The sequence below is a fragment of the Littorina saxatilis genome, linkage group LG3, assembly GCF_037325665.1.
Source record: "Littorina saxatilis isolate snail1 linkage group LG3, US_GU_Lsax_2.0, whole genome shotgun sequence".
Lineage (NCBI taxonomy): Eukaryota > Metazoa > Mollusca > Gastropoda > Littorinimorpha > Littorinidae > Littorina > Littorina saxatilis.
Window position 1 is genome coordinate 20,282,358 of NC_090247.1, and position 27,221 is coordinate 20,309,578.

Below are 27,221 nucleotides of genomic sequence, written 5' to 3' on the forward strand. Positions count from 1 at the left end.
CTCTTCCCACACACAGAAACATTTTAACAACCCCCTCCCAGTTTTTGACCACCAACGCATTTCCTTAAAGATCAAGAAAATGAGGGTTTCCTTTCCTGTACCAGAACCAAATCTTCAAAAGTTGATAAATATTTTTAATTTCACAGATTTAGTTTCCGGTCACTCCCCTTACACACTATTTCATGTTCAACATAGATAAATGTATTTCACATTTTTCAACACAAAGCAAAGTACATGTATACAACTGAGTCTCCTGCAGAGTTTGAAAAAAAAAGGCATTCAAGATAAATATCACAGCTCAGCAATGGATAACACTGAACAATTGAGTGTTTGTACCATAAACCACAAGTTGCCATGATGGACGCATTTAAAAATGGATACAGTATGACGATGTACAAGGTAGAGATCTCTGTAAATAGAACAGGTATTGGACGGAATTTGAATGACTTGACCTTAGAACTCGTCTTGTTTTGTATTGAAGATAAATTCATAACAAATAAGCAAAATTGCCATATACAACCCAAGAACTGACACAACACTGTTCTAGTGACAATAACTCGTCTTGTTTTGTATTGTAGATAAATTCATAACAAATAAGCAAAATTGCCATATACAACCCAAGAACTGACACAACACTGTTCTAGTGACAATAACTATTCATACAGGAAAGTTTATATGAAAACAAGAGGCGAAGCCTTCAAGGCTCACGTAAGAAATCGACAAACAGTAACACAAACTCAATCACTCCGTCACACATACACACACACACACACAGTAAGCATAGGTGACACTGTGCAAGAAAGCGAGACACTAGATCTAGATCTGTCTGTCTGCATGTAGCCTACTTACAGGGAGACTACTGCCAACTAGTCTCGGCCCGCTCAAAATAACAATGACCGAGACTTTCAGTAATTCCTTCGCGTGACGTCTAACCCTCTTACGTCATAATGTGACGTCTTCAAATGACGAAATGTTAAAGTTTCTACCACAGACATACACACGCACAAACAAACACACACACACACACACACGCACAAACGCACAGACAGACAAAGTTACGATCGCATAGGCTACACTTACGTGAGCCAAAAAGAAGTGACTTACGTTCAGTACATGTACTACATCTTTTATGGTATTATCTTTTTATGAAGCCCAGAATATATTCGAAATAAGCATGAAAGATTAACAGAAAGTACAACCTGTCTTATCAAAAACAGAGCCACGGAAAGACCACAATAAAAGTAATGGCAGATTTAACTTTCATGTTCTTTCCTGAAAGCAAAGCTCAAGACTTTAAATGTTGTATGAACTGATCACCCATGCCTCTCTGTTTTTCTTATGCTTCTTACTTAATACCAGTCCTGTCATGACAGTGAATACTACACATTGATCTAAGAAGCCCAACCACAGTCTCAATCAGTTCTCAATTAAGTTAATGTCAATAACAGCCCACATAAAAACAATCACAAAGTACAAAACATTGGCTATTCAGATTTATTTTTAAAAAAAATTAACTAAAATAAGCCCTGCACACACCCAGTTACAAAGCATGAACACATGTATTCCCTCTCCAGTACCAGGTTTTTTAAACCCGGATCAGATTTCACAGAAACTTCCCATTTCAGCAACAGCCAGTTCCACAGCAATTCACAAGACACAGGGAATTCCTGATTCAATGAAGGCCGGGTACATCAAATAGCCAATCTGGTAATCACAAGCACAGAATGATATCCCCATTTTGACAACAAGGTAAACAGTCAAACAAACTGAGGTATTTTTCTTCAAGAAGAAGCCATCAAACAACTGAGCTCAAAACACTGAACCAAACAAAATCTAACATCATCAAATCATCTGCACAAGTCTTCTTTCCTTAGTTAAACAAAGAAGTAATTGTGAATGGGAAGTGTGCCCTGGAAGGGTGAATGTTGGTATACTCCCATAGTCAACTACTGCGGCAAAAAAACACTGCTGTCCGATAACTTCTGCAACCACAATCATCCACTTGATTCACTTGCATACTTCCGCATGTTTAACCATTTGCTACGGTACACAGGTAAAAAGGGGGTCCATTAGATGTTTTCAAAAAATGAGTTTTCACAAAAGTTGAGTAGAGCAAAGGGGTGGTGAGAAGCATACATTCTATAGAGATTCATTCTGTCATTCTTAATTTTAAAATGTCAAAGTTTTGAACAGACAGGGGCCTGGCACCCAGCTGTGTGGGAACTCAACTCAAGACGGTATGGAATTTAAGGAAAATGTGAACATGATGATAGAGTTGTAAGCACAATAACCTGTTATGTTTTTCTCATTTCGTCAAAAAATACTATTTGATATTTGCATAGATTTGACCTTGTTGAGTTTCAAAAGCTGAACAGGTCTCACCAAGTCAAAAGTATGTTGCACGACTCATACCTCAAATGCTGTCAAATCTATGCCTCAAACTCTCTGTATATTCAAATATTCTGATAACCATGGTACAGTATTTCGTTGTCTTTGCTGTTCTGTGCAATTTGGTTTTTTTAGCACACAATTTCAAGCGCAGCCGTGGTACAGAAAAACATCTTCAGACTTCAGACGCCTATGTGCAGAGATCGGCAAACACAATCAGGAAAGTGATTGACGGTGATTCGCTGTTCAAAATCGCCTCATACAAAGAAGCTCAAACAACGACCAAACACAGAGAAGAAGAGATCAATGACGGGCGCAGTGGCGTGGTGGTAAGACGTCGGCCTCCTAATCAGAAGGTCGTGTGTTCGAATAGTGATCGCTGCCGCCTGGTGGATTAAAAGTGGAGATTTTTCCGATCTCCCAGGTCAACTTATGTGCAGACCTGCTAGTGACTTAACCCCCTTCGTGTGTACACGCAAGCACAAGACCAAGTGGGCACGGAAAAGATCCTGTAATCCATGTCAGAGTTCGGTGGATTATAGAAACACGAAAATACCCAGCATGCTTCCCCCGAAATATAGAGTGCTGTCCCTTCTGCGCCGAGCGGCTGCATTTCAGGGCTCTCTCATATTTTGAGTCGCCTTGTGGTGAAATATGTGCGCGATATAAATTCTCGTATTATTATTATTATTATTATTATTATTATTATTATTATTATGTGGGAAAAATCTCCTCAGACTTGCCTCGCCTCTCTGCAGGCAGTCCTGCTTACTGATATTAATTTTCTCTGCAGGCAGTTGCTTGCATGAATTTGATGAGTGCGCAGTCAGTGTCTTAACAAGTGTACATTAGACTAACAGGACAATGACAATGACAATTCTTGTATTAGACAGTGGAAAGAAGAGGTACAGTGGAACAACCATTCCCCCCCACCCCCCCCCCCCCCCCCCCCCCCTTGGCTTTTTCTTGAAAAATGTTTTGTGCAGATGATTTTCTCATAAACTGTGTAAATTGCACAACTTTTTCAAGACTCTTCCTTTTAAGACCTTATTTTCTCAGATTTGTTTCAGGTTTTTAAAATAAGAGGGGTGGGGGGAGTTGCAGTTACACTGTATAAAACTGGCCTATCAAATATCTCATATACTTTTGTCATATAGCTCTGTTGAGGCTTTTTTATGACAGTGACTGAGCTCCCACAAACATGCCTGTGTCTCTTCTGGAGACAAAACTGCACAGTTTTCCACTTCAAGCCCTAGTGAGTGAACATAAAGGGAAGTAATCTCACGCTTAACCACCCTCAATACAATCACGGTGATAAATAAGATGACTTTGAAGGAGTGAATACTGAAACTCCCAGCCAGTAGATGCTTGTGGTGAAAGGTCACCAACATGACGTGGGGTACCAGTAGTGTCTGAAGATTAAGTACAGCTGCCTGAATGGTCCAAACCCTCATCATAACACTGTACAAAATCGTGACTGGAAAAAAACAAAAACAATTAATTAGTATACGTCACAAAGAGTAATGCCCAAGATAACTCATACTCAGCCAAGACAAAGCTTCTGCAGTCACTTTGTCTCAGTCATGTAAAGTTCTATCGAACATTTAACTCATAGTCTCCCAGGTACGGATATATCCGCTCAGACTGTTAAGCTTCAGTCGCTGCCTGTAACGTCGATCTAACACCTGCATTCCAGCGTGTTAATACACAGGTACTACACAGTTACTACAATTCTGAGTGACCTGCTGCAGCACAGCTGGTTTCGGCTAAAAAAAAACTTGGTCAACATAGGTGGGGTAGAAAGTGTTAAATATAATTGCATATGTCTTTCTTGCACATTACCCAGGAAAAAAACTATTTATGTTTACAGGTATTGGATAAAGTCAACTTGAAATAAGCTAATTGTGCTGGTTCAAATAAGGGAAAGATAAGCTGAATTTGAGATTTGGGGCTACTAATGATTTGCTTAAATCAAGAATGCTTCTTCTTAGCTTGGCAGTTTTGGAGATACACAAAAACTTACCTTTTTCTTTGGTGCTGGTTCTTCCTTCTTTTCTTTCTCTTCTTCTTTTTCCTTCTTCTCTGTCTCCTCCTCCTCCTCCTCTTCTTCTTCGTCTTTGTCGCCCTTTTTCTTCTTTTTCTTTTTGTCTTTCTCTTTGTCCTTCTTTTTACTCTGAAAAACAAAACCAAATTTCAAACAAGTTAAAAAAATTTCTCTTCTAAATTATTCTCTACTGCCAAATTGAACTAACACTACATGTTCATTCATTCTGACATTCGTTTGGCAAAAAGCAACTTGCCTGATTAAATACCTGTTTTTTTGGTTAACTTTTTAAAGGCAAATGATCTGAAGTTCTATTTCTAATCCCAATAGCAATCTTCAATGACAAAACCAACCCCCCCCCCCCTCCATCCTCACCCCGACTCCCACCCCCATCCCAAACATCTAGCTTTATCCTTTTATTTGGAATAAAACATTTCATTTCTGCTTTGACTTTCATTACCCCACAAGTCTTCCCTTCACAATTTTCATCGGGTAACAATTTGTTCATGATGTAAATACTTTTTTTTTAGTTTAATTATAAGGGTAAATGATCTGAAGTTCTATTTCTATTCTCAAAAGCAATATTCAATGAAGAAACCCACCCTCCCCTGCTTTGACTTTCACACAAGTCTCTCTAATCTTCATCACATTCATCGGGTAACATTTTGTTCATGATGTGAAATCAATATTTGCAGAAAGTGTACCGGTAACTGACCTTTGTGTCCTCTACTTCCTCCTCCTCTTTTTCGTCCTCATCGTCTTCTTCGTCCTTGTCTTTCTTTCCTTTCTTCTTCTTCTTGTCTTCTTTGCCCTTCTTCTTATCTTTCCCTGAAACAACAAACATTGCTATCCAGGGCTGTCCGGTATTGAAAAACTCTCCCACAGATAGTGTGTGGCTGCCAGTATTGTAGGGTTACTGAAAACAGTTACTCCTAATCATCCCATTGGAACGACATCATCCTTGTCTTTGTCCTTCTTCTTGTCTTTCCCTGAAACCCTGTGGCCCCATGACTGAGAAAAGAGTTCACAATTATCAAGTTCTTTATGTTGTTTCTAGAACCTGACATGGAAGAGACACATTTATTTCTCCACAAATTATTTGTGTGACCTAAAGCTCTCTTTCTTCTCAGAGAAAATTGATATGACGATTCAAAGTTTGGGTCACCGAAGAAAAAGGCTACAATACAGCACAAAAGGCAGCCAGGCTGTTGAATTTTGCTATGTATCCATGTGGAAGGATGTCTTAGCTCATCCAGTCTTCTTCTCAGGCCTCGGTCTTCGGTGCATACTTTACAATCTGACCCCTGGCCGCTCGACCGTCTGATAGTTTTGACACGCAGGAGGTCATAGCCAGGAGATTTGGACCTATTCATATATATATTCAATGCATGTCCGACCAATCTATTGTCATCAAAGCCTGGGAACAACACTGCTCATGGATTTTTGATTGGTTATATGATTGTTTACATGTTTACATGATGGTTTACAAGATGGTTTACATGATGGTTTACATGATGGTTTAAAGATGGTTTACATGAGTCATGATGGTTTACATGAATGTTTACATGATGGTTTACATGATTATTTACATGATGGTTTACATGAATGTTTACGTGATGGTTTACATGATTATTTACATGATGGTTTACATGATGGTTTACATGATGGTTTACATGAATGTTTACATGAATGTTTACATGATGGTTTACATGATGGTTTACATGAATGTTCACATGATTATTTACATGATTATTTACATGATGGTTTGCATGATGGTTTACATGATGGTTTACATGATGGTTTACATGATTATTTACATGATGGTTTACATGATGGTTTACATGATTATTTACATGATGGTTTGCATGAGAAGGACGGTATCTTTAACCCAACATGTCTCACCTTTCTTTTTGCCTTTCTCTTCCTTCTCTTCATCCTCGTCCTCATCTTCCTTCACGTCTTCTTCATCTTCCTCGCCCTTCTTGCCTTTCTTTTTCTTGTCCTTTTTGTCCTTGTCTTTCTTGTCCTTCTTCTTGTCTTTCTTCTTCTCCTCTCCTTCGTCGTCTTCTTCGTCTTTCTTTTTGTCTGTTACGCAACGAAAATACAATCTGAACATGTACACATAAAGATACAAAACAAAGAACACTTTACACACACAAACAAAAACCTTTTTGATCTGTTGATAGGTAATTTGCTGTTTCTCACTGCTTTTCTCTAATGGACCTTTATACTTTGTATTCCTATTCCAACAAATTTCAGCAAAAAATACAACATGTATTGTATTCATTTTAGTTTTGCATTACTCAGTGATGACTGGGTCACTGCAAAAATGATTTTAATTTTCTTGCTCAGAATGTAAATTTCAGCCTCCATTCCCCTTTTCTTGAAATTGAAATAGAAATAGTGACTATTAGACGAGTATTTCTACAGTCACAAAATAATCGGCCAACTCTGACGACCCTCACCTATCTTTTTCTTGTCCTTCTTCTTGTCTTCCTCTACATCTTCCTCATCTTCCTCGTCTTCATCCTCTTTGTCCTCCTTGAGTTTCTCTGGTAACGGCTTCGGCATTTTCTTCAGCTGCAGCACAAGTGACAGCAGGTAAGTACACACACTTAAGAACACATACTTAAGTACAAACTTAAGCATTCACACTTAAGTACACACACTTAAGTACAAACTTAAGCATAAACACTTAAGTACATACACCACTTAAGTTCAAACTTAAGCATACACACTCAAGTACACATACTTAAGTACACACATTTAAGTACACACACTTGTGCGAAAAAGTCAGTGGTCGACAAGTAGGGTCAAAGTCATTCTTGAAAGTACTTAAGGGTACCGTTCTTTACGTGGCTCAAAGTCTCAGATCTGGAGTCAGGCTTTCACGTGGAATAAGACCAAACCTCCACTTGGTCACATACCCCAAATCAACTCCCTGGATGCTTGCTTTGGTCAATAAAATTTGTTTAAAGCCACTACTGGCTTTTACAAAATTAATTCATCTGAAAAATTGCCACTATGAACAGGAAGTACCCAGGCTGTTGATTTGGGGGTGACTGACTCAGTGACTATTAGGGTTTAACGTCCTCCGAGACCAACTGGTCTATATTGGGACAGGTATTGGTAATACGCTGAAGATATGGTGTGATACTTTGATTCGAACAAGCCCGCTGTGGCCGTCTTCTTCGACACACCAGCATTGGTATCAAAGTATCGAAATACGATCATGATAATCAGAGACGAGAGATGATGCATGTGTGTCTTCATGTTTTCCAAGCCCTGAGACTTTCGCTGTGAACGTGGGATATTTTTCGTGCGCATGTGTGCACACGGGGGTGTTCGGACACAAAAGAGAGTCTGCAGAAAGTTCACTCCGAGAAATAAATCTCTCGCCGAACGTAGGGATCGAACTCACGCTGATAGCGACCAACTGGCTACAACGCCAGCGCGCTACCAACTGAGCTACGTCCCCGCCCGATTTTGGGGTGTTTCCTTGGGTCCAAGTGAAGGGTTGGTCTCATCCCATGACAACTCTGACAGGTCCTGAGATAATGAGCTTTTTTAAATTTTTTTTATTTCCACCAAAAAAAATATACCCTTAATATAATGTGGTACACTAACTGCATCATGTCGCTGAGCAACATAAAATCTTTTTTACAATAAAAATAACCTCAAAACAGGGGGAAATACTACTGTACAAGAAAATCAAGCAGAAACAGAACTTATATGCAAGGAAAATAAGAAAGAGACAAAAGGCGTCATTCTGACATTAAAGTTAAATTGTTTCAAAACCAAAACTGCCCAGAAACAGAAACAGTCAGGAAATGTAAAGCAAGTTTAGAGACAGACTTTGATGAGAATGTCATTTATTAAGCTCAACATAACTTGCATTCTTCTGGATTGTTATCCCACCAAATTAATATATCTTCCCGTTTTTTCAGTGTTTTTACTGCAATTGCTAGTGCATGTGAAGAGAGAAAGTTTGAGAGTAAAGGTCAGAGGTGATTCTAATTACATCTCCCCTTCAGTGCAACATCAGGTGATAAATTCAAGGACTCTGGGTAAATATGAAAGCATGAAACAAAAACTTCCAAATAGAATCTAAAACGCTATACAAAGTGCCCAGTCCATTACATTATCAATTCTATCTTTTCAAAACAATCTTAAAATGTAACACAATAAACTGTTCAAAACTCAACGCAGTAGTAATTCAACATTGAAACAACATTCCACCCCCACCCTCAAAATAACATTCACAAATCGAATAAACCATCTCTCCTGTCTCACCTCCTCCCCTTTCCATTTACGGTTTACCATATTGTAGACCGCCATGATCGAATACCTTTCAAGATAATGGAATCAAAAAGTACTCAAAACTTAAATTAAATGTGCAGTTAACCAATGTGTTTTATATGTAAATTAGGATAAACTAAGAGGTAAGAAATAACACAGAAAGACATGTTTTACAGAAAGACAATGAAGTACTAGACGACAAACGAACTTAAAGTTTGATGGAAAGCAAGGGCAAGGAAAGAAAAAGAAACCAAAGAGCAAAAGTGTATTGTATGGGACAATGGATCTATCAACCAGTTCTGAAAGATTTCATTCTGGACCAAAAAACTTTTGCTGGTAAACTTGAGGATCAAATAAAAACTCAAGACTAGAATTGATACAGACCATAGACCATTTATCCTGGACCGCCAACTAGCTATCTCTCCGCTCTGTCTCTCTATTACGAGGTAGCGGCCTCACGCATTTAGGAAGCTACGCTTACTAGCCTTTCAGAAATCAGGGGGATGTCATATCCGGTGTTGATTGTAAACATGGACGAAGTTGCCGAGGTAAGTGCTGAAAATGCTAAAATAAACTCAGCTAAAGTGCATATGGAACATGTTTTTCGATGAGTTTTGTAAAGTTTAGTTTGGAGTTTTGGAAAATCCAATTCATTGTCACCTCCCATTATCACAAATAACTGGAGCGTGCTTTCTTTTCACTGTCTTTCAAACCGGACGCTAAGCGCCCCTGTGAAAGTCGAGCGTCGTAACCGCGAAGGGTCACGTGACGAGTTGGCGGTCCAGGCTAATTTGTCTATGTACAGACACAGACATATGGGTTAACAAGTAGTTTCTGTAGTTTAGTTTGCCCCTTTTTATAATACATGTAACTTGTAATTCACACAAAACAAAATTAGAGCAAACAATCTGAAAATCAAAAAAGCTATAAAAGTGATTAAATAGTCTTTTGAAAAGCCCTGACATGCAGAAAATCAGTAGAAGTCATCAAGTTATTATTCAAAAGAGATGAAGGTTAAAAGGGGAGAGGGGGTGAAGATATCACAGAGGCAACAAATAAAGATGGAAGCATTTGCACAACATAAAACTTCAAACCTGTAACTGTAAGAAACAATGCTTTTTAAAATCGGAATCAGTATTTTTTTCATGCAAAAACAGAAGCAAACAAGAAAAGTCAGCAACACACACCTAAGAAGCAAAGCAACACAGCACATACCGTATCAGCAGTGCACCCAGCGCTGAAGTGCGATCAAGCGTGTCAGAATGCAGACCAAAATCCCAAACTATTCTCACACAACAATGACTGAGGGGAGAGGGTGTTGGGGGTGAAACAAAAAGCAAAGAAATTATGCTGTGAAGGCTAAACAAAAAATTGTTTAAGTAGTGAGGCATGGCACTCAAAGGAAAAGTGGGGGGGGGGGGGGGGGGTAGTCTAACACTCCACTCAGTGACACTCAGGCTTACGTCTACCATAGCCTCCTCTTCTACTGCCGAGCCTTCCTCTTCTTCTTCCTCTTTTCTCTTCCCTTCCTCCTTCTCTCTCTTCTTCTCATCCTCTTTTTCATCCTCCGTTTCGGAGTCTGCATCGTTCGCTTTCTCATCAACCTCTGACCATTCGGCGTCAGATTCTTTATCGCTTTCGAGTTTGTCTACCTTGCTCTGGCCTTCCCCTTCCTCTTTTTCCGCCTCTTCTTCCTCTGCCGACTCTCCGTCTTTGTGGCTGTCATGGTGGGACGCGTGAGTTACGTCCCCGTTGGCCTCCTGAGGGAAGAAGGGTCAGGCACGAGTCTACACATGCTGCCATGCAAACTACAGGTACTAACGCTTAAAGGAGCTAACAAGCATTTACACTATGAGCAGTGGTTTGCAAGACCGGATTCAAAGCCACTGCAGGATTCCGGACTTCTTCAATATGCTTCATGCTTTTATGTGAAGTTCAGTATGATAAAGCAAAATCAGATCAAAACCAAAATTGACTGAAGACCATGAAAACAAATTGCTTCAACATTATTATGCTATATAATACAAGTTGTTCAGTCGTTCTTGTGATGTAGTCATAATGTTCTTTCCTTCTTTTTTTTCTGCTAGCCAGCATGCTGAAAGTACGGTATATTGCCGAAATAAAGAGCTGTCTTTTTTATCAGTCATGTATTTTCCTGTTTAGTAATACTTGATAGCTCCTCCAAGAATACAGAAAGTGTAGAATTTTGTGGCAAATCTTTATCAATAGTTCAAATAGTAAAGGACATGCCCATCTAACAGTTTTAGAAGAAACACCTGTGATTCCAATCAATGGATTTAAGTATGCCATCTAAACCTGTCAGGATGAATGACAAAAGCGCTGAGGCTAAAGGATGCAATTTTTTTTTTTTTTAAATCTTCAGTGTTCCTTGTAAGGTCTTTTCTATTGTGTATGCATGCCACAAAATTCTTACTGGAAAGTAGCTAACTTATAGCACTGATTTGGTAAATATTTCATTCCGGGGAGTAATATTTTGAAGCAATGGAAAAAGAGCAACACAAGTGTATTTTCTGGGTCTGAACACCCTGTGCCCTGATTTGTTGGATGATAGACATTACTTGTTTATGTGTTGCATGCCATAGCATCTGCCCACACTTTGACATCAAGTTTTCTATAATGTTGTACAGGAATCCTACCACATATTTGAACATGCATTCATGCTAAATAATTAAACACCAAGCAATGTATTAACTAAAGCATACCAAATAATTATATGTGTAATGTATACAGAAAAGACTCTTCTACTTACATATAGCTATTCCCTCGTTCTTGTACAGTACATATAACATGCAAAACGGCCTCTTTTTTTTTAGGAAAGCTTCATGCATGCATTTAAGCCCATAGTAAAGATACAAGTGTCTGATGTCAATAGAAACACACAGACACATAATTACATTCCATGCTGAATAATGCAATAAATGTTTTATGACATGATAACATTTTAAGAAGAAAAGTAAAAGAGAAAAGCTTATTTCTTCAAATGAAATAAAAACTTCTTTTTTTAATTGAAATTGCAGAAAATCGTAACATTTTGCTGTGTTAAAAACTATGGTTTAGCTGAATGCAGCATAGCTCATGCAGAAAACCACAAATTTAAGATAAAGAGGTGGGGTGGGAGAGGAAACAATAAGCATGGGAGAAGGGAATGCCGATTCCTTCAACATTTCATTTTTCATTTCATTTTCATTACTTTATTGTCCCATCGCTGGGAAATTCGGGTCGCTTCCTCCCAGTGGAAAGCTAGCAGCAACGGAGTCGCGCTACCCAGGTGTCTGCGTGTTTAGGTGTATTCAACCACCTGCACTTATGGCAGAATGACCAAGGTCTTTTACGTGCCATTGTGATGACACGGGGGTGGGACATGGCTTCCGTCTCTGGGTCTGCACATAAAGTTGACCCGTGTCCGTCCCGGCCCGAATTCGAACCTGCGACCTTCCGATCACAAGTCCAGTGCTCTACCAACTGAGCTACAGGGCAAGGAACATACAAGACGATGGGGCGGGGCAAACATTGTCACAGGGGTTTGACTGGGAGATGATGGGGGTGGAAGAGGGGTGGGGAGTAGGACTTACGGTTAAATGTTCAGTACATATGGTGGGAACCAACTGTTCCTTATATGTTGGGAATCAAATGTTCAGTACATATGGTGGTAATCAATTGTTCAGTACATATATGGTAGGAACCCAATTCTTCAGTCCATATGGTGGGTATGGGGCTAAAAATGTTAAAATCGGGATCATTACGATGGCTATAAAAACTGTGCTGCACATCCACACCACACAACGCTGTGTCTGTGTGACCCAAACCCACAAGCTTTGAACACATCAACACCGCACTCTCACTCTGCATGCAAGGACACACGCTTTCATGCGTAATCTTTCATGCGTAATCTTTCATGCTTAATCTTTCATGCCGCGAAAGGGTAAAAACATCTTGCAATCCATTTATTACAAATTAGCCTAAGCAGTCTCAACTGACTTTGAATCATGCAAAAATCTTATGAGCCTAGAAGACTAAAATCATTTTCAGCCTACAAACCTAAGCAAATGTCTACGCAGCCTAAACCTTGCTTTAACCCTATCTGATGCCCTCTGGGATTAAGCAGCCAATGGGCAAGCTATGCAGCATGCAGTCACCTGCGGCACTTACCGATGGCTTGAGAGGAACTTTTCTGGGCGACACTTTGGGTTTGGGCGCCTCCTCCTCCTGTTCACAAATTCTTTATGTCAACGTTTATTGAACAAAAGTTATTATCCATTATTTATGACATTTTACAAAGAACAAGACAGTCATTGTTCTCCGAGACCATGCTAGCAGTCAAGGAGAACAATAAATGTCAAGATATGGGTGAAATGGCATATTTTGGTCAAAACTACAAAAAACATTTATGTATCGATTCACTTTGGCAGACCTGCCTACCCCCCCAAAGGTAAATTAGGGAGATCCTCCAAAGCTGGCCGGGGTCCAGGGGCCGCAAAGGCCCCGGTGGGGTCCAGGGGCAACGCCCTGGTGGGGGGTTCAGGGGGGCGAAGCCCCCCGACCGAAAATGGTTTTAAGGATTTATAAAGTGTATTTTGAGGCCTTTCCTAACACCAAAGAAATGGGATATGCCTTTTTGAAAAGCTATGAAAAGTACAATAAAACTATAACAGAGCTTGGTTTTCTTTGAGAAGACAGCTCATATGACTGGTCTGGCAGTTGTAACAGAGACTGTAGAGTACACAGAGACGCTTCATTCGGCGCTGAAAATTGAAACAGGAAGCCCTGTGGCGCCACCACGCGGAAACATGTAAAAACCTACTTTCCCTTTCCACAGCAGTAGCGATATCGTGCAGCACAACCATGGCCGCACCAAAAAGAAAACACAGCGGGGCATTGTCTTTGGGCATCAATTGCTCAAACTCACATGCCAAAGGCTTCAGGATGTTCAAATTTCCTGAGGAAGAGAGCAAGTGAGGATTGTTTTTTGGTTTTTTTCTCTCGTTAAATGTCGGAAAATCAGTAAAAAGTGTAGCGTCGAACTGCGTGTATTCTACCAGAACAGAGAAAACACACACTGTACACAAGCTCAACAATGTGATTGCGCAGTTGTTTAATTACCATCAGGCTTAATTTTGTTTTGAAGGACAACTGAACAATTGATTCTATACTTCGCCCAAGCGCAAAAGTCGAAAACTTCTCAAACTAGAATACTTGTGACGATGCTGTTCAAAGTGTCATCCAGTCGGTCCGTACCTCGTTAATTCATCTCAATTCATGTGTGTGTGTGTGTGTGTGTGTGTGTGTGTGTGTGTGTGTGTGTGTGCGTGTACATCTATACAAATGAGGAAAAAATCTGTACACACTTGGTAACAAATGGAGAATTTGAAAAAAATGGGGATGCCAAAAAATTCCCCATTTTTTTCAACTATATTTCCTGAAAGTACATGCCTCAATTTGATGGAAAGAATGTCATAACAATGTTCAAAATGACATTCTTTCCGTCCTCTATAGGCGACGAAATAGGTCAAATTTTGTGCCTTTTTTAGTGTAAAATTCGTCGATGCCGGAGCGAGTACTGCACTCAGTGCCGTTGTAGTGCAAGTGCACTACAAAGGCACTGCGCCCAGTGCCGTTGTAGTGCAAGTGCACTACAAACGCACTATCCGTTGTGTGAATGTGTGTATTAGCAAGTCCTCATTTGTGACCTTATACACGTATGTGTGTGTGTATGTGTGTGTGTGTGCGTGTGTGTATGTGTGTGTGTGTGTGTGTGTGTGTGTGTAACTGACTCAGAGAGAGAGAGAGAGAGAGAGAGAGAGAGAGAGAGAGAGAGAGAGAGAGAGAGAGAGAGAGAGAGAGAGAGAGAGAGAGAGAGAGAGAGAGAGAGAGAGAGAGACAATGACAATGACAAATCTTTATTTTTCAAGGGTGACAAGAATAAGCATAGATATGCTTTTTTGCATCTGGCCCTCGCCCTAAAGAGGGACTAAACTATTTTACTATAACTATGACTAGGAAAAAAAAAAAAGAGAGAGAGAGAGAGAGAGAGAGAGAGAGAGAGAGAGAGAGAGAGAGAGAGAGAGAGAGAGAGAGAGAGAGAGAGAGAGAGAGAGCTTTCTGAACAAGAAAGAAGCAACCGATAAGAAATAAGACAATCATCGATCGATCAAGATTCTTTAATTAAAGTCAGCTAGGTCACAATAATGTTGTTTAAGTTGCTGTATTTTACAGTTTTCCTTACATGATAATTTCTTTGCACCGTGCAATTGACTACCCATTTCACTTTAGAGGTGCTGGGACGACGCCAAGTTGACTAAATGCCTTAGTTACCGATTTGACCGGGAACTATTTCGTTAACGATTTATTCCTGACATATTTTCTCAGGCTTGACCATGTATACAGTATGTATTTGTATTTGACTAAAACACACAAAAATAACGACGGTTAGTTCGTGAAAAGACACTGACTTGAATCATGTTTGCATAACTACAGCGATGCAGCGGGTATTGCCGCCTAAGTAAATTTGATTTAATTTTAATCTACACCATTTTCTGCGGTGTTTTTATGGTCATTTAAAAAGGATGTTCACAAACAAACATATTTTTTCGTTCAGTTACTTTTTGCAGCACTGTCAGCCGGACAGAACAGACAGTATGTTAATATAAACGTGATATAAACACAGCCGACAGCAGCCGCTATACGCGAACTTCCTTGTGCGGCAGGGAGTGGCTCTTTTCCCGCGCGCTGGCTGGCCGGTCTCACTTTCGCACCGCAGCGCAAAGAAGGATGAAGCGTCTCTGTATTCTCTATAGTCTCTGGTTGTAATCACATCTACATCAAGTGTATTAAGCAATGGCTTGAAAAAGACAGCATGTTGAACATGTTTTATGGTGTTTTATTTACTCCTAGGTACGAGGAGGAAGAAGAAGTTAAAAAAAAAATAACTATTGAAAAAAAAAAAAACTTACTTGCAGCGATTTCAGAATCGGGAAAGGCCTTCCCAACTGCTTTGTTAATCTTGTCAGAAAAAGCTATAGGCACGTTGTTCTCCGCCAGTAACTGCGTGAATGTGGCCTCGGCGTTGGTAACCCGTCTTTTAAAATCCGTTGCCTTTTGGAAACAGGTAGTCAGTTTCAGCTGCCTGTTCTTTATGCCCTCTTTGGCTGCCTCCTTGTGGGTTGAACTGGCACAGTGCTTGGTGATGTCGTTTCTACCGCCGTGGGATATCGAGAAATCCTGGTGGCAGACGCCGCAATGTTTTCCAACTTATAGTACTCGTCTTTCCACTTCTGCATGTATTTCTTCGATTTCACTTTCTGCTGATGCTCAAATGGTGCTGTCGATTCGTCGTCTGTCTCATGCAGACGTTTCTCAGATTCTTTACCCGCCATCGCGACAATCCGCGTCAACAGAGCTTCGCAAGTCAAGCTTAGCGATTGGTCGTTGTATCTGAGTAAACCAATCATAACAGCCGAAGCAAAAACGCTTGGCGGCACCAGAAGCTGTACTCAGCCCAGGCGTCTAAAAGCCCAAACCATGTACAACACGGAACAAATTTCGTTTTTTTTTTTACAGGATTCATTGATGAATTCGGGAGAATTCAAAGTCTAATCGGGAGGTCGGAAGTAACAGACATAAATCGGGAGTCTCCCGAATTTTTCGGGAGAGTAGGCAGGTCTGCTTTGGTTAGAATTCCTTTTATTTTTACGTTTGGACGCACACAAACATGCACTTTTTGTAGTCTTGGCCATTCGTCTAAAAATGAGTTTTAGTCACATGTTACAAAGAAGGGAATCCAATATTCAATCGATACATTATGTTTTTCTTTTACCGGTCCTGTTTCGTTTCTTATGTGCAGGGCTTGGCATTTCAGATTCAGGGGAGGCCACTGCTTTGTGCTTGAGTTTTAGACTGTTCAATCTCTGATGTTTGTGCTTCAAGCGTTTGAAAGCAAGACACAAGACTGTCTACAGTGCCCCCCCTCCCAACACCATCCCTTCAAGACCAGCTTTTTGTTCATAACGTCTGTAAATTTACCCCCATTTCATAAGACTCCCTCTTCTTAATTAAGACCTGGTTTACTCAGTTGCGGGAGGTCTTAAAGGACTTTCTTTATTTGGTGTTTAACGTCGTTTTCCTTAAAGGACTTGTTTCCACAGATGTAACTAGGATGAAACACAAAAATGTCTCAACACCTACACTGCTGGCTTTGTCAAAAAAGAATATAAAATTCCAGTGTAATTGAAACTGAATCAGACGGATAAATAGAAAGATAGTGCACATTTGGATTGCCCATATTTCCATAGATATATTATGTTCTTCTTCTCAATTCTTCTATTATCCTCAAGTGGAAGATGCTGCCCACTGGAGCAAAGAGCGTGTGCACCACATTACCTCTTCATCGCTTTCTTCTTCTTCCGACTCTTCATCCTCCCCTGCTGACCCTTTTTCTGCAACACAAAGCAAGGAATCATTACAGACGTCTTGCAGATAAACACCATGACTGCAACACAAAGCAAGAAATCATTACAGACGTCTTGCAGATAAACACCATGACTGCAACACAAAGCAAGGAATCATTACAGACGTCTTGCAGATAAACACCATGACTGCAACACAAAGCAAGGAATCATTACAGACATCTTGCAGATAAACACCATGACTGCAAGTTACACAAACCAGCTGCATAAATACAACACGCCTCTGCGTTATGTTCAAAATAAGTCAGTGATTGGCTTCAATCCACAGCGAAATGATCAGCAAGTTCTGAAAGACATAACACACAAAAACAACCTCATAGATGTACCAAATACTCACAGGTATAGCATTATCCTTAGCATTAGGTGCTATGTGGTTAAACAAATTCTGCCTGAACTGTTAGTAGTGTTGTTACTGTTAAGGTGGGGTTTTCTGTTCATAAACTCTGTAAATTGACCTCCATAAGACCTGGTTTTCTATTCATAAACTCTGTAAATTGACCTCTATAAGACCTGGTTTTCTATTCATAAACTCTGTAAATTGACCTCCATAAGACCTGGTTTTCTATTCATAAACTCTGTAAATTGACCTCCATAAGACCTGGTTTTCTGTTCATAAACTCTGTAAATTGACCTCCATAAGACCTGGTTTTCTGTTCATAAACTCTGTAAATTGACCTCCATAAGACCTGGTTTTCTGTTCATAAACTCTGTAAATTGACCTCCATAAGACCTGGTTTTCTGTTCATAAACTCTGTAAATTGACCTCCATAAGACCTGGTTTTCTGTTCATAAACTCTGTAAATTGACCTCCATAAGACCTGGTTTTCTGTTCATAAACTCTGTAAATTGACCTCCATAAGACCTGGTTTTCTGTTCATAAACTCTGTAAATTGACCTCCATAAGACCTGGTTTTCTATTCATAAACTCTGTAAATTGACCTCCATAAGACCTGGTTTTCTCAGATTGTTGGAGGTCTTAAAAGGGGGGTTCCACTGTACTGTCATTGGAGTCTTGCTTCACACCTGAACTTCTTCCAGGACAATATGATACCAAGAACAATACCAATATTCACTCTCTCTTTCTCTCTTCCCTAAATCCCCCAAACTCCCTCTCTCTCTCCCTCTCCCCTTCAAACTCACCAATCTTTTTCGCTCGTTCGAGTCGTTGTAACCTGGGGACTGGTTCGTTGCCGAGTGGTTTGTCTGACTTGATCTTGATGGCTGGCATGGTGGCGCTGAGAGAGGGTAGTTGTTTGGAACCGAGGGCTGGAAGCGTGCGATGCAACGGTAGGGGGCTCTGGTATCATAAAACATACAACACATAATTTAATTAAATTAGTACACGGATGTTACCAGGCTATTCTAAACTAAGGGTTACACCAAGGGGTATGGAAAAGAAGTGTGTGTGCGTGCATGTGTGTGTGTGAGAGAGAGATTGAGAGAGTGAGTGTGTGCAAGATAGAGAGAGAAAGAATGTGTGTTTGTATGTGTGTAAGTGTGTGTTGTGTTGTGTTGTGTTGTGTTGTGTGCACGTGAAGATGCATGCATGCATGCCTGTGTGCCACGCAGGTGCATGAATGCATGCATGCATGTGTGTATCTGTCTCTGCCCTCAACTCACAGCCTGTCTCCGCCTGTCCCTGGCAGAAAAGGTGCGACTGAGACCAAGTTCGTTGCTGTCCCTCAGGGAGCCGTTGAGCAGCGTCTTCTCCAGCTTGCTCTGTTCTTCCACATCCTCGTCCTCGCTCTCCACATCGCCGTTCTCCAGTCTCGGGGCCGCCGTCACGATCATGTGACACCCGCCACATGCTACCTGCAGCACAGGACAAAGCTGTGATCATTCTCACGTGCACACACACTCACACACACACACACACACCACAACACACACAACGCAACGCAACACACACACACACACACACCACAACACACACACAAACACAACGCCACCTGCAGCACAGGACAAAGCTGTGATCATTCTCACGTGCACACACACTCACACACACAACACAACACAACACAACACAACACACACACAACACACACACACACACACACACAACACAACACAACACAACACAACACAACACACAGATCCAGTAGAACCCCCTTTTTAGACCCCTCAATTTAAGACTCTCTGCGGAGACAGCACGCAAACACTACTGGCCAGAAGACACCAGCCAGGGCATCAATCTCTGGGGACCTGCTGCCAAACTGCAGACTTTATGGCGCCCACCATCCTGAGGATATGACGGCCATGAATATCGAACGCAGAAGAAGAACAAGAATACTAACTCCCTTTCAAGACCCCGTTTTCTCAGATTTTCTGTTTATAACCTCTGTAAACTTACTCCATTTTTAGACTCCCTCCTTTTTATATTTAGTCAAGTTTTGACTAAATATTTTAACATCGAGGGGGAATCGAAACGAGGGTCGTGGTGTATGTGCGTGTGTCTGTGTGTCTGTGTGTGTGTGTAGAGCGATTCAGACTAAACTACTGGACCGATCTTTATGAAATTTGACATGAGAGTTCCTGGGTATGAAATCCCCGAACGTTTTTTTCATTTTTTTGATAAATGTCTTTGATGACGTCATATCCGGCTTTTCGTGAAAGTTGAGGCGGCACTGTCACGCCCTCATTTTTCAACCAAATTGGTTCAAATTTTGGTCAAGTAATCTTCGACGAAGCCCGGGGTTCGGTATTGCATTTCAGCTTGGTGGCTTAAAAATTAATTAATGACTTTGGTCATTAAAAATCGGAAAATTGTAAAAAAAAAAATAAAAATTTATAAAACGATCCAAATTTACGTTTATCTTATTCTCCATCATTTGCTGATTCCAAAAACATATAAATATGTTATATTCGGATTAAAAACAAGCTCTGAAAATTAAATATATAAAAATTATTATCAAAATTAAATTGTCCAAATCAATTTAAAAATACTTTCATCTTATTCCTTGTCGGTTCCTGATTCCAAAAACATATAGATATGATATGTTTGGATTAAAAACACGCTCAGAAAGTTAAAACAAAGAGAGGTACAGAAAAGCGTGCTATCCTTCTTAGCGCAACTACTACCCCGCTCTTCTTGTCAATTTCACTGCCTTTGCCATGAGCGGTGGCCTGACGTTGCTACGAGTAAAATGGCATTGCGTTCAGTTTCATTCTGTGAGTTTGACAGCTACTTGACTAAATATTGTATTTTCGCCTCACGCGACTTGTTAATAACTGATTTTCTATGATTTGGGGAGGAACAAAAATGTACACATGTGACATTTTGAATCAGGAAAAATAGCTTGATTGCACAGCTCAAGCGTACCTGCCTGTGGATGGAAAAACAGAGGCGACTGGAAGGCACATATCATGTCAAGGCTCTTCCCCAAAATACACCTGGACACCAATGTTTATTCTTAAAACACCTGATGCATGTATATAGCTCTGCCCTCTAAGCCCCTGCTGTCCCACCCAACCCTTCTCAGTCAAATGAGAAACACCATGTTTCAACCCTTCTCAGTCATAGCAACGGCATCAGGTTTCCACCCTCTCTCATGGAGACGACAACAAAAACGTAAAGAAAGAAAGTACTCTCCATCACACACAAAAACAGAAAGAAACTGACCTGGGTGACGACGAACTTTTGGAACCTGTCGACTTTCTGTGGTGTGAACTGGTTGGAGAAGCTCTCCTGGCCCAACCCTAGCTTGCCATGTCGACCGTCCCCAAACGTATACAGCTGGCCTTTTTCTGGTGGACAGCACACGCTTTTAATGATATACGATACCAACTCATGCAAAGCTTGGCGTTGACCGTACGCTTGATTTTCTTCTGCTGATCTGACGAATCACAGAGACAAACTTTGTTCTTGAAATTCTTTGTCACTAACAAAATAAATGCTTCACCACAAAATAAGCATAGGAAATTAAACCTGACATGTGTTTAGCATACAGTGAAACCCCTCTAGACACCCCTCCCCCATTTAAAAAAAAACTAGCTTGCTTTCTCAAATTGTGTTCATCAGCTGGCTAAATTTACTTCTGTTTTAAGACTCCCCCTTTCCTAAGACCTGGTTTTTTCCCCAGATTGTTTGAGGTCTAAAAAGGTGTGTTCCAATGTATGCCACAAACTCTCACTAAAAGTTGTTTGATTAGAGAAAAACTGCTGCAGGATTAAAGAAAACCTAGCCCACCTGAGACAATGGCGGTGAAGTTTTCCCCACAGCACACCTGCGACACCTTGAAGGGCAGTTTGACCAGTGACGGGGACTGTGACTCCAACACCGACACACCCAGACCCAACTGACCGTTCGGACCGTCACCAAAGGTGTACAGCTGTCCATTTTCTGAAAACAAAACAGACACCAAAAATAGTATTTCAAAAGCATGCTGAACAGCTCCTGTACATTATCACCCAGTACGTGTACATGATTTCGTAACAACTAAAGAGTTACAATAACTTTCTGCCATAATTTCATGTCGATGTTGGTTTCATAGAACGTGTGTGTGTGTGCCAACATGTATGTATGCACATGGGTAATTGTGCCTTTCCAAACATCACAAAAACCACTGCAGAAAATTGTGTTGTACCATGAGAACACGTGTTGTGTTTACCTGTGACGTGTTGAGGTGTTTTGTTTACCTGTGACAGCGGCAGTATGTGACCCCCCACACGACACAGTTTTCACTCTGTCTGCTATGGACATGACGTGTTGAGGTGTTTTGTGTTCGTCTGGATTTTCCCCCAGACCCAGCTTCCCTGCGTCGCTTTCACCGAACGTATACAGCTCTCCATTCTCTGTTAACAGGAAACAAATTCATCTGAAAAATCTAGAAAATACAACACATGATAACACCAGAGTTCTAAAGCTGCCTGCTGCAATTCACACTGACAGAATAAGTTTCTCAAAAATACAAGAGGAAGCTTAAGCTCACAATCTTTTTCTGTGGTGGTTTTTTTCATGGAAATTCACAAAATATGATAAGCGTACTACAACTGTTTCATAAATTAACTACAGCTGGTTTACGGAACAAGCATAAATTAACTGCAGCTGGTTTATGAAACGAGCAATCTGGAGCAAGTTTGGCTAATCATAAATATGAGCTTTGTCTTTGTGATAGAGGAATCATTAACAATCTTTTTACCCCATAAAAAATGCCTCAACCAAAAGGAACTTAATCTAAAATTGATGAGAAGAACATAATTTATGTTAGGGTTAGAGCAAAGTTTCCTCAAATTTCAGACTCAAATTAAGAAAATAAACAGAAAACTAGATAAACATCTTTTTTTTAAACAACAACGATGAAACTTACCTGTAACAAGAGCGCTGTGGTAGTAGCCACAAGAAATACAGGTGACCGACTGACCAATGTCCAGCTGTTTGGGTACAGGTATCTCCAACTCTTCCCCCAAACCCAGCTGACCCTCCCCATTGCCTCCCCACACAAACACTCGCGCGTCCTCTGCACACACACACAAACAGACACGGTATCTGACACTGCAAGCATGTTTTGTGTGTGATAAAAACAATGGTAAGTTAGGGTTACCGGCCTAACCCTAACTTTCTATAATCTATTTCTTCATTGCAAAAAAACCATGCATATTTCAAATGGCAATAAAAATCAAAAGATGATCATAATACAAACACCAGATCTGCAAGATAAAAAAAATGTCACTGTTTACTCCATCTTGATTCTCTAGTCAGTTTAACCGACCACTGTTCATTCATGCCTCCTTTCACTGTCAACAATGAACACTGATCACTTACCATTGTTTGTTAAAAACAATTTCTAGAACTGATCTCTACCATTTCTCACACCTGTCAAGCCATTTATCAAGCCTGTCAATAATAATCACCAAAGGGACCACCAAAAGCGGTTGCTATAGACAGCTGGTCAATATATATAGGAAAGTGAATTATATATATAATATATACAAAATAAATAAATAAAAGTCGGGGATCCTTTCAAGTGATCATTCTGGGTTGGTCGTTTTTTCAGGTGGTCGCAAAGGCAACTTTGAACCAGAATGAATTTTTTCTGTCGGATGCTGATGTCAAAACTACCACATAGTTCAGAATTATGTTGAACTTATAAGTAGCCAACTAACGACTGACCAGTGAGAGCAATGGAGTGGTCACAGCCGGCGGCCAGCATTCGGTAGGGCGTGGGGTCCAGTGATGCGACGTGTCGGGGGAGGTGGCCATCTTCTCCCTCCGCGCCCAGCTGTCCCTCCGAGTTAGAACCGAACGTGTAGATATTGCCTGACTCTGCAAGCATCACATGCCTTATGCTGTGAGTCTCTGTAACTCTGGATATACAGTACTAATAGTAGATTTATTACAACATCATGCGTGAAAGTGTTGAAAAAATAGTGGAGAAAAAAAAACAACAGTATCAAGTTAGGAGCTGAAAATATTCAGCCGGTGAACATTTACTGATCTTGATATTTTGCACAAGGTGTGCTTCAAAAGACACCACAAAAGATTACAAAAAACACACAATGAACAACAACAACAAAATCACACATGACCTCTGCACGTACCTGTTGCAACGACCGTATGCAATCGCCCACAAGCCACCATCTTTGACTTTTCATGTTTCAGTGCTGCAAATGCAAGAAAACAGAGAGGTTCAGAAACGGCCCATATAAAGATGCAAACTTGCAAACGATTATTACAAAAAATCCAAAAACAGATAGACTGTTCCAAAATACAGAATAAAAAAACAGTGATTTTTGTTGGCGATGTTACCGGAAACAGACATATTTTTCTTTTTGGCCTTACACTTTGCTGAAACACTGTTCCGCAGTCAATAAGAACAAATACTTTATTGTCTGTCTATATAAAACAGAAATTTATTATAATAGCACTTGTTCAATTAATTTGTTGCCAGTAAAACTGTATTTCTTCAGGTGAGGTTTGTGGAAAAGATTGGCTACAAATGTCAAAGCACTCACTTTTGATACATGTCGGTCTGTTGGCAATCTTCTGAGCTCCAACCCCCAGCTGGCCCCAGTCATTTGGCCCGAACATGAACACCCTCCCACTCTCTGCAAATTAGTTCTTGATTTTTATAGCGGTAAAAAAATATGAATCAACAAATTGTCCTACTATTTATTGGACTCATGTTCATAAGCAAAGCAACACAGCCTTGTATGATTTCTGCAAAACATGCAATACACAATATTTGGATAAGATATGGGACATTTTGCTTCTAAAAGTTCTAGTTACACTTGCAGCAATAGTTTTGAAGCTTTATCTGCATGAAAGAGAACAAAACACTTCAAAATCACAACAGGTGTAAATTCAAGAACTAAAAAGAGCAAATCTATATAATATATATATAAATGCTTTTTTGTATCCATTCCCCAACATAAAATGCATAAACATGTGTCCCATGCACAGTCACAAGCATCTCTCTTAGTCTTACACATGAGTGACACGGACATTTATATGGTTTTTTTGTTTTTTGTTTTTTAAGCCCGAACATTAATTATGAACTCTGGGTATCTCAAGAATGATCTCTTGAACATTTCAAAAGAGGGAAATCCAAAATCACATGCTCTCTCTCAAACACACTCACATGAATCGATACAAAAACACACACAAGCTAACGCAGGACTAGCGTAACCAAGAGAATAATGATCCTACCTGCAACCAGAGCTGTGTGTTCATCTCCACAAGCCACCTCCAATACACGGTCATTTTTCACCCAAAACTTGTTGGGCAAATTCTCAGCAAACTTACTCTTGCCAAATGTAAACACAGCACCACTCTCTGAAAATATAAAGTGTGACAGATGACATCAACAGTAACCTAGAATCAAGATAAGGTCAAAAAAAAAAATAGGTCTGTTTACGGTAACCCGACCGACCCTAGTTTTTTCGCGCGACCCTAGACTTTTTTTTGGCATTTGGGAAAAAAAAAAAAAAAAAAATCTTGTTTTTTTGGCAAAATAACGTAAAAATATGTTTTTTTGAAAAAAAAAAAAAATCTCGACCTACCGACCCTATTTTTTGGGCCTATGTTACCGTAAACAGACCTTTTTTTTTTGTGCCTAACACCAATAACCTAGAATCAACTGTGCCAGATGACATCAATAACCTGGAATTAAGTGTGCATCTGACAGATAAACATGAATGACGGGGCAGCTCTCCCAGTCCCAAATGCTAGCTCTGAATCAGTGAATTTTATCAACTGAATGGGTGAATTGATTCAGTTGGTGAATTGTTACTTTCGTTCTGGTCAAAGTATTAATTATGTACCTTATGGTGCAGGTTCAACTGACTCTTGTTGTGCATGGTTGCTCAAGTGTGCTGCAGGCTGATTGTAATGTATGTGGTTTTCAGAGTCGAAAACACTGAGAGTGAGAGAGGGGAACTTTAGGTGAGAGAGAGAGAGAGAGAGAGAGAGAGAGAGAGAGAGAGAGAGAGAATTCTTTATTTATTTTACGAGGGTAACAGAATAAGCATAGGAGAGAGAGAGAGAAAGAGAGCGGAGAGAAGATAGAGAGAGAGAAGATAGAGAGAGAGAGACAAAGAGAGAGAGAGAGAGAGAGAGAGAGACAAAGAGAGAGAGAGAGAATGTCACGGTGTGTGGGGTGGTTTTTTTTGTGAGTGCTTGTGATTTACATAATAAGCCTTTCGTGTCAAAAAAGAGTGCGATAGATCTTTATAAATAATTGGAGACGATACTATGAAAAAGTGTCCATCGTTGAATCTGTCGTTACCATGCACTATCAGCAAGTGTCACCGAGCAATTTTGCAGCTAACGATGTATTTTGCTGTTTGTATTATCTGTTGCTGTTTTTATGCAGATTCATATCCATTCAACGGGCATGCCGGTGAAACCAACTGTATTTTAATATCATCTATTTTGATCAGGATCAGTCTTGTTTCAACAGACACAATGTAAGCGCGCGCAATTCAAAGCCATGCTAGCAGTCACATACCCAATAGTCTGAGAATAAACTGAGACGCGTTTGCTGCATCTCAATGGACAAGACCGTTTCGTAACCCTCAAACCTATGCTTGCTCAACAGGAAAGACATAATGTCATCTGAACCGCTTACCTGGGATATCAGAGTCGTCGGTGGCCGCCATGTTGGTATCCTAAACAACTTTCTAAAGTGCCCGGATGACAGGTTCTTGTAAACTTCCGGTGCAAAACATGTGGGTGTTTGTTTACTCTTTAGTTTCGTATTTCTGTTTGCTGGCTTTCACAATATCCTTGCATTATTTTTTTCAACGTTATGAAAATTGCTTTTGGGGAGGAAATAGCCTCGCATTAGCAAATCCTGCTGTTGGCTGGCAATATTTCAACCGTGCACTTACTGAGGTGACGTGTAAGTATCCTTGGCACAAAGGGTCAAAAATCCAACAAATAAGGCCTTATTTCTAAATTAAGGCCTTATTTCCTTAAGGCCTTAAAAAAATATGGGCTTAAAAAAATAAGCCCTTATTTAAAAATAAGGCCTTACGAGAAATAAGGCCTTATTTCTGTAAGGCCTTAATAAAAAATAAGGGCATAAAAAAATAAGGGCATACAAAAATAAGGGCTTAAAAAAATAAGGGCATAAAAAATAAGGGCATAAAAAAATAAGGGCATAAAAAATAAGGGCTTAAAAAAATAAGGCCTTATTTTTTGGACCAATCATGAAGCTGAATAGAGGCCAACACACATACTTCTGTCGAAAATCGTCATCTTCTGGGCCTGAATGCAGCTCCGTGCCACAAATCAACCAGGAAAAGAGCCGTTTCACAAAAGCGTGAAGCCATGCTGTGCCCGCTCGATGTTATGACGGATGTTTTGAACGAGAGCCGAGTTTGTGCGCGCTTTCGAATGTCCGGATGCGCAATAGCGATGCGCAGAAAAATAAGGGCTTATTTTTTTTATGCCCTTATTTTTGTAAGGGCTTATTTTTGTAAGGGCTTATTTTTTTAAGGTCATAACAGAAATAAGGCCTTATTTCAGTAAGGCCTTAACAGAATTAAGGCCTTACAGAATTAAGACC

At 40.2% G+C, this 27,221-nt stretch overlaps 1 protein-coding gene across 1 annotated transcript; it reads right to left on the reverse strand.

Moving 5' to 3' along the window:
• LOC138961833 (X-linked retinitis pigmentosa GTPase regulator-like) lies at positions 1–26,310 on the reverse strand. The gene is made up of 19 exons (XM_070333505.1): positions 26,280–26,310; positions 24,860–24,985; positions 24,166–24,258; positions 23,752–23,814; positions 23,324–23,476; positions 22,521–22,670; positions 21,850–22,005; positions 21,401–21,553; positions 20,834–20,958; positions 18,835–19,026; positions 18,355–18,511; positions 17,129–17,184; positions 12,902–12,958; positions 10,195–10,491; positions 6,898–7,012; positions 6,335–6,517; positions 5,148–5,260; positions 4,412–4,561; positions 1–3,865 (listed from the first exon to the last, which is right to left on the reverse strand). Exons 1-19 carry the CDS (start codon positions 26,308–26,310, stop codon positions 3,842–3,844), a joined length of 2,394 nt encoding a protein of 797 aa, XP_070189606.1. The 3' UTR covers positions 1–3,841.
• Between the last annotated feature and the right edge of the window lie 911 nt (positions 26,311–27,221).

Coding starts and splice junctions, on each gene's coding strand:
- LOC138961833 (XM_070333505.1), bottom strand. CDS start 26,310: ATGGCGGCCACCGACGACTCTGATATCCCAG. Junction 23,815..24,165: donor CAGACCGACATGTATCAAAA/GTGAGTGCTTTG, acceptor TTGCATTTGCAG/CACTGAAACATGAAAAGTCA. Junction 18,512..18,834: donor GGGACAGGCGGAGACAGGCT/GTGAGTTGAGGG, acceptor TTATGATACCAG/AGCCCCCTACCGTTGCATCG.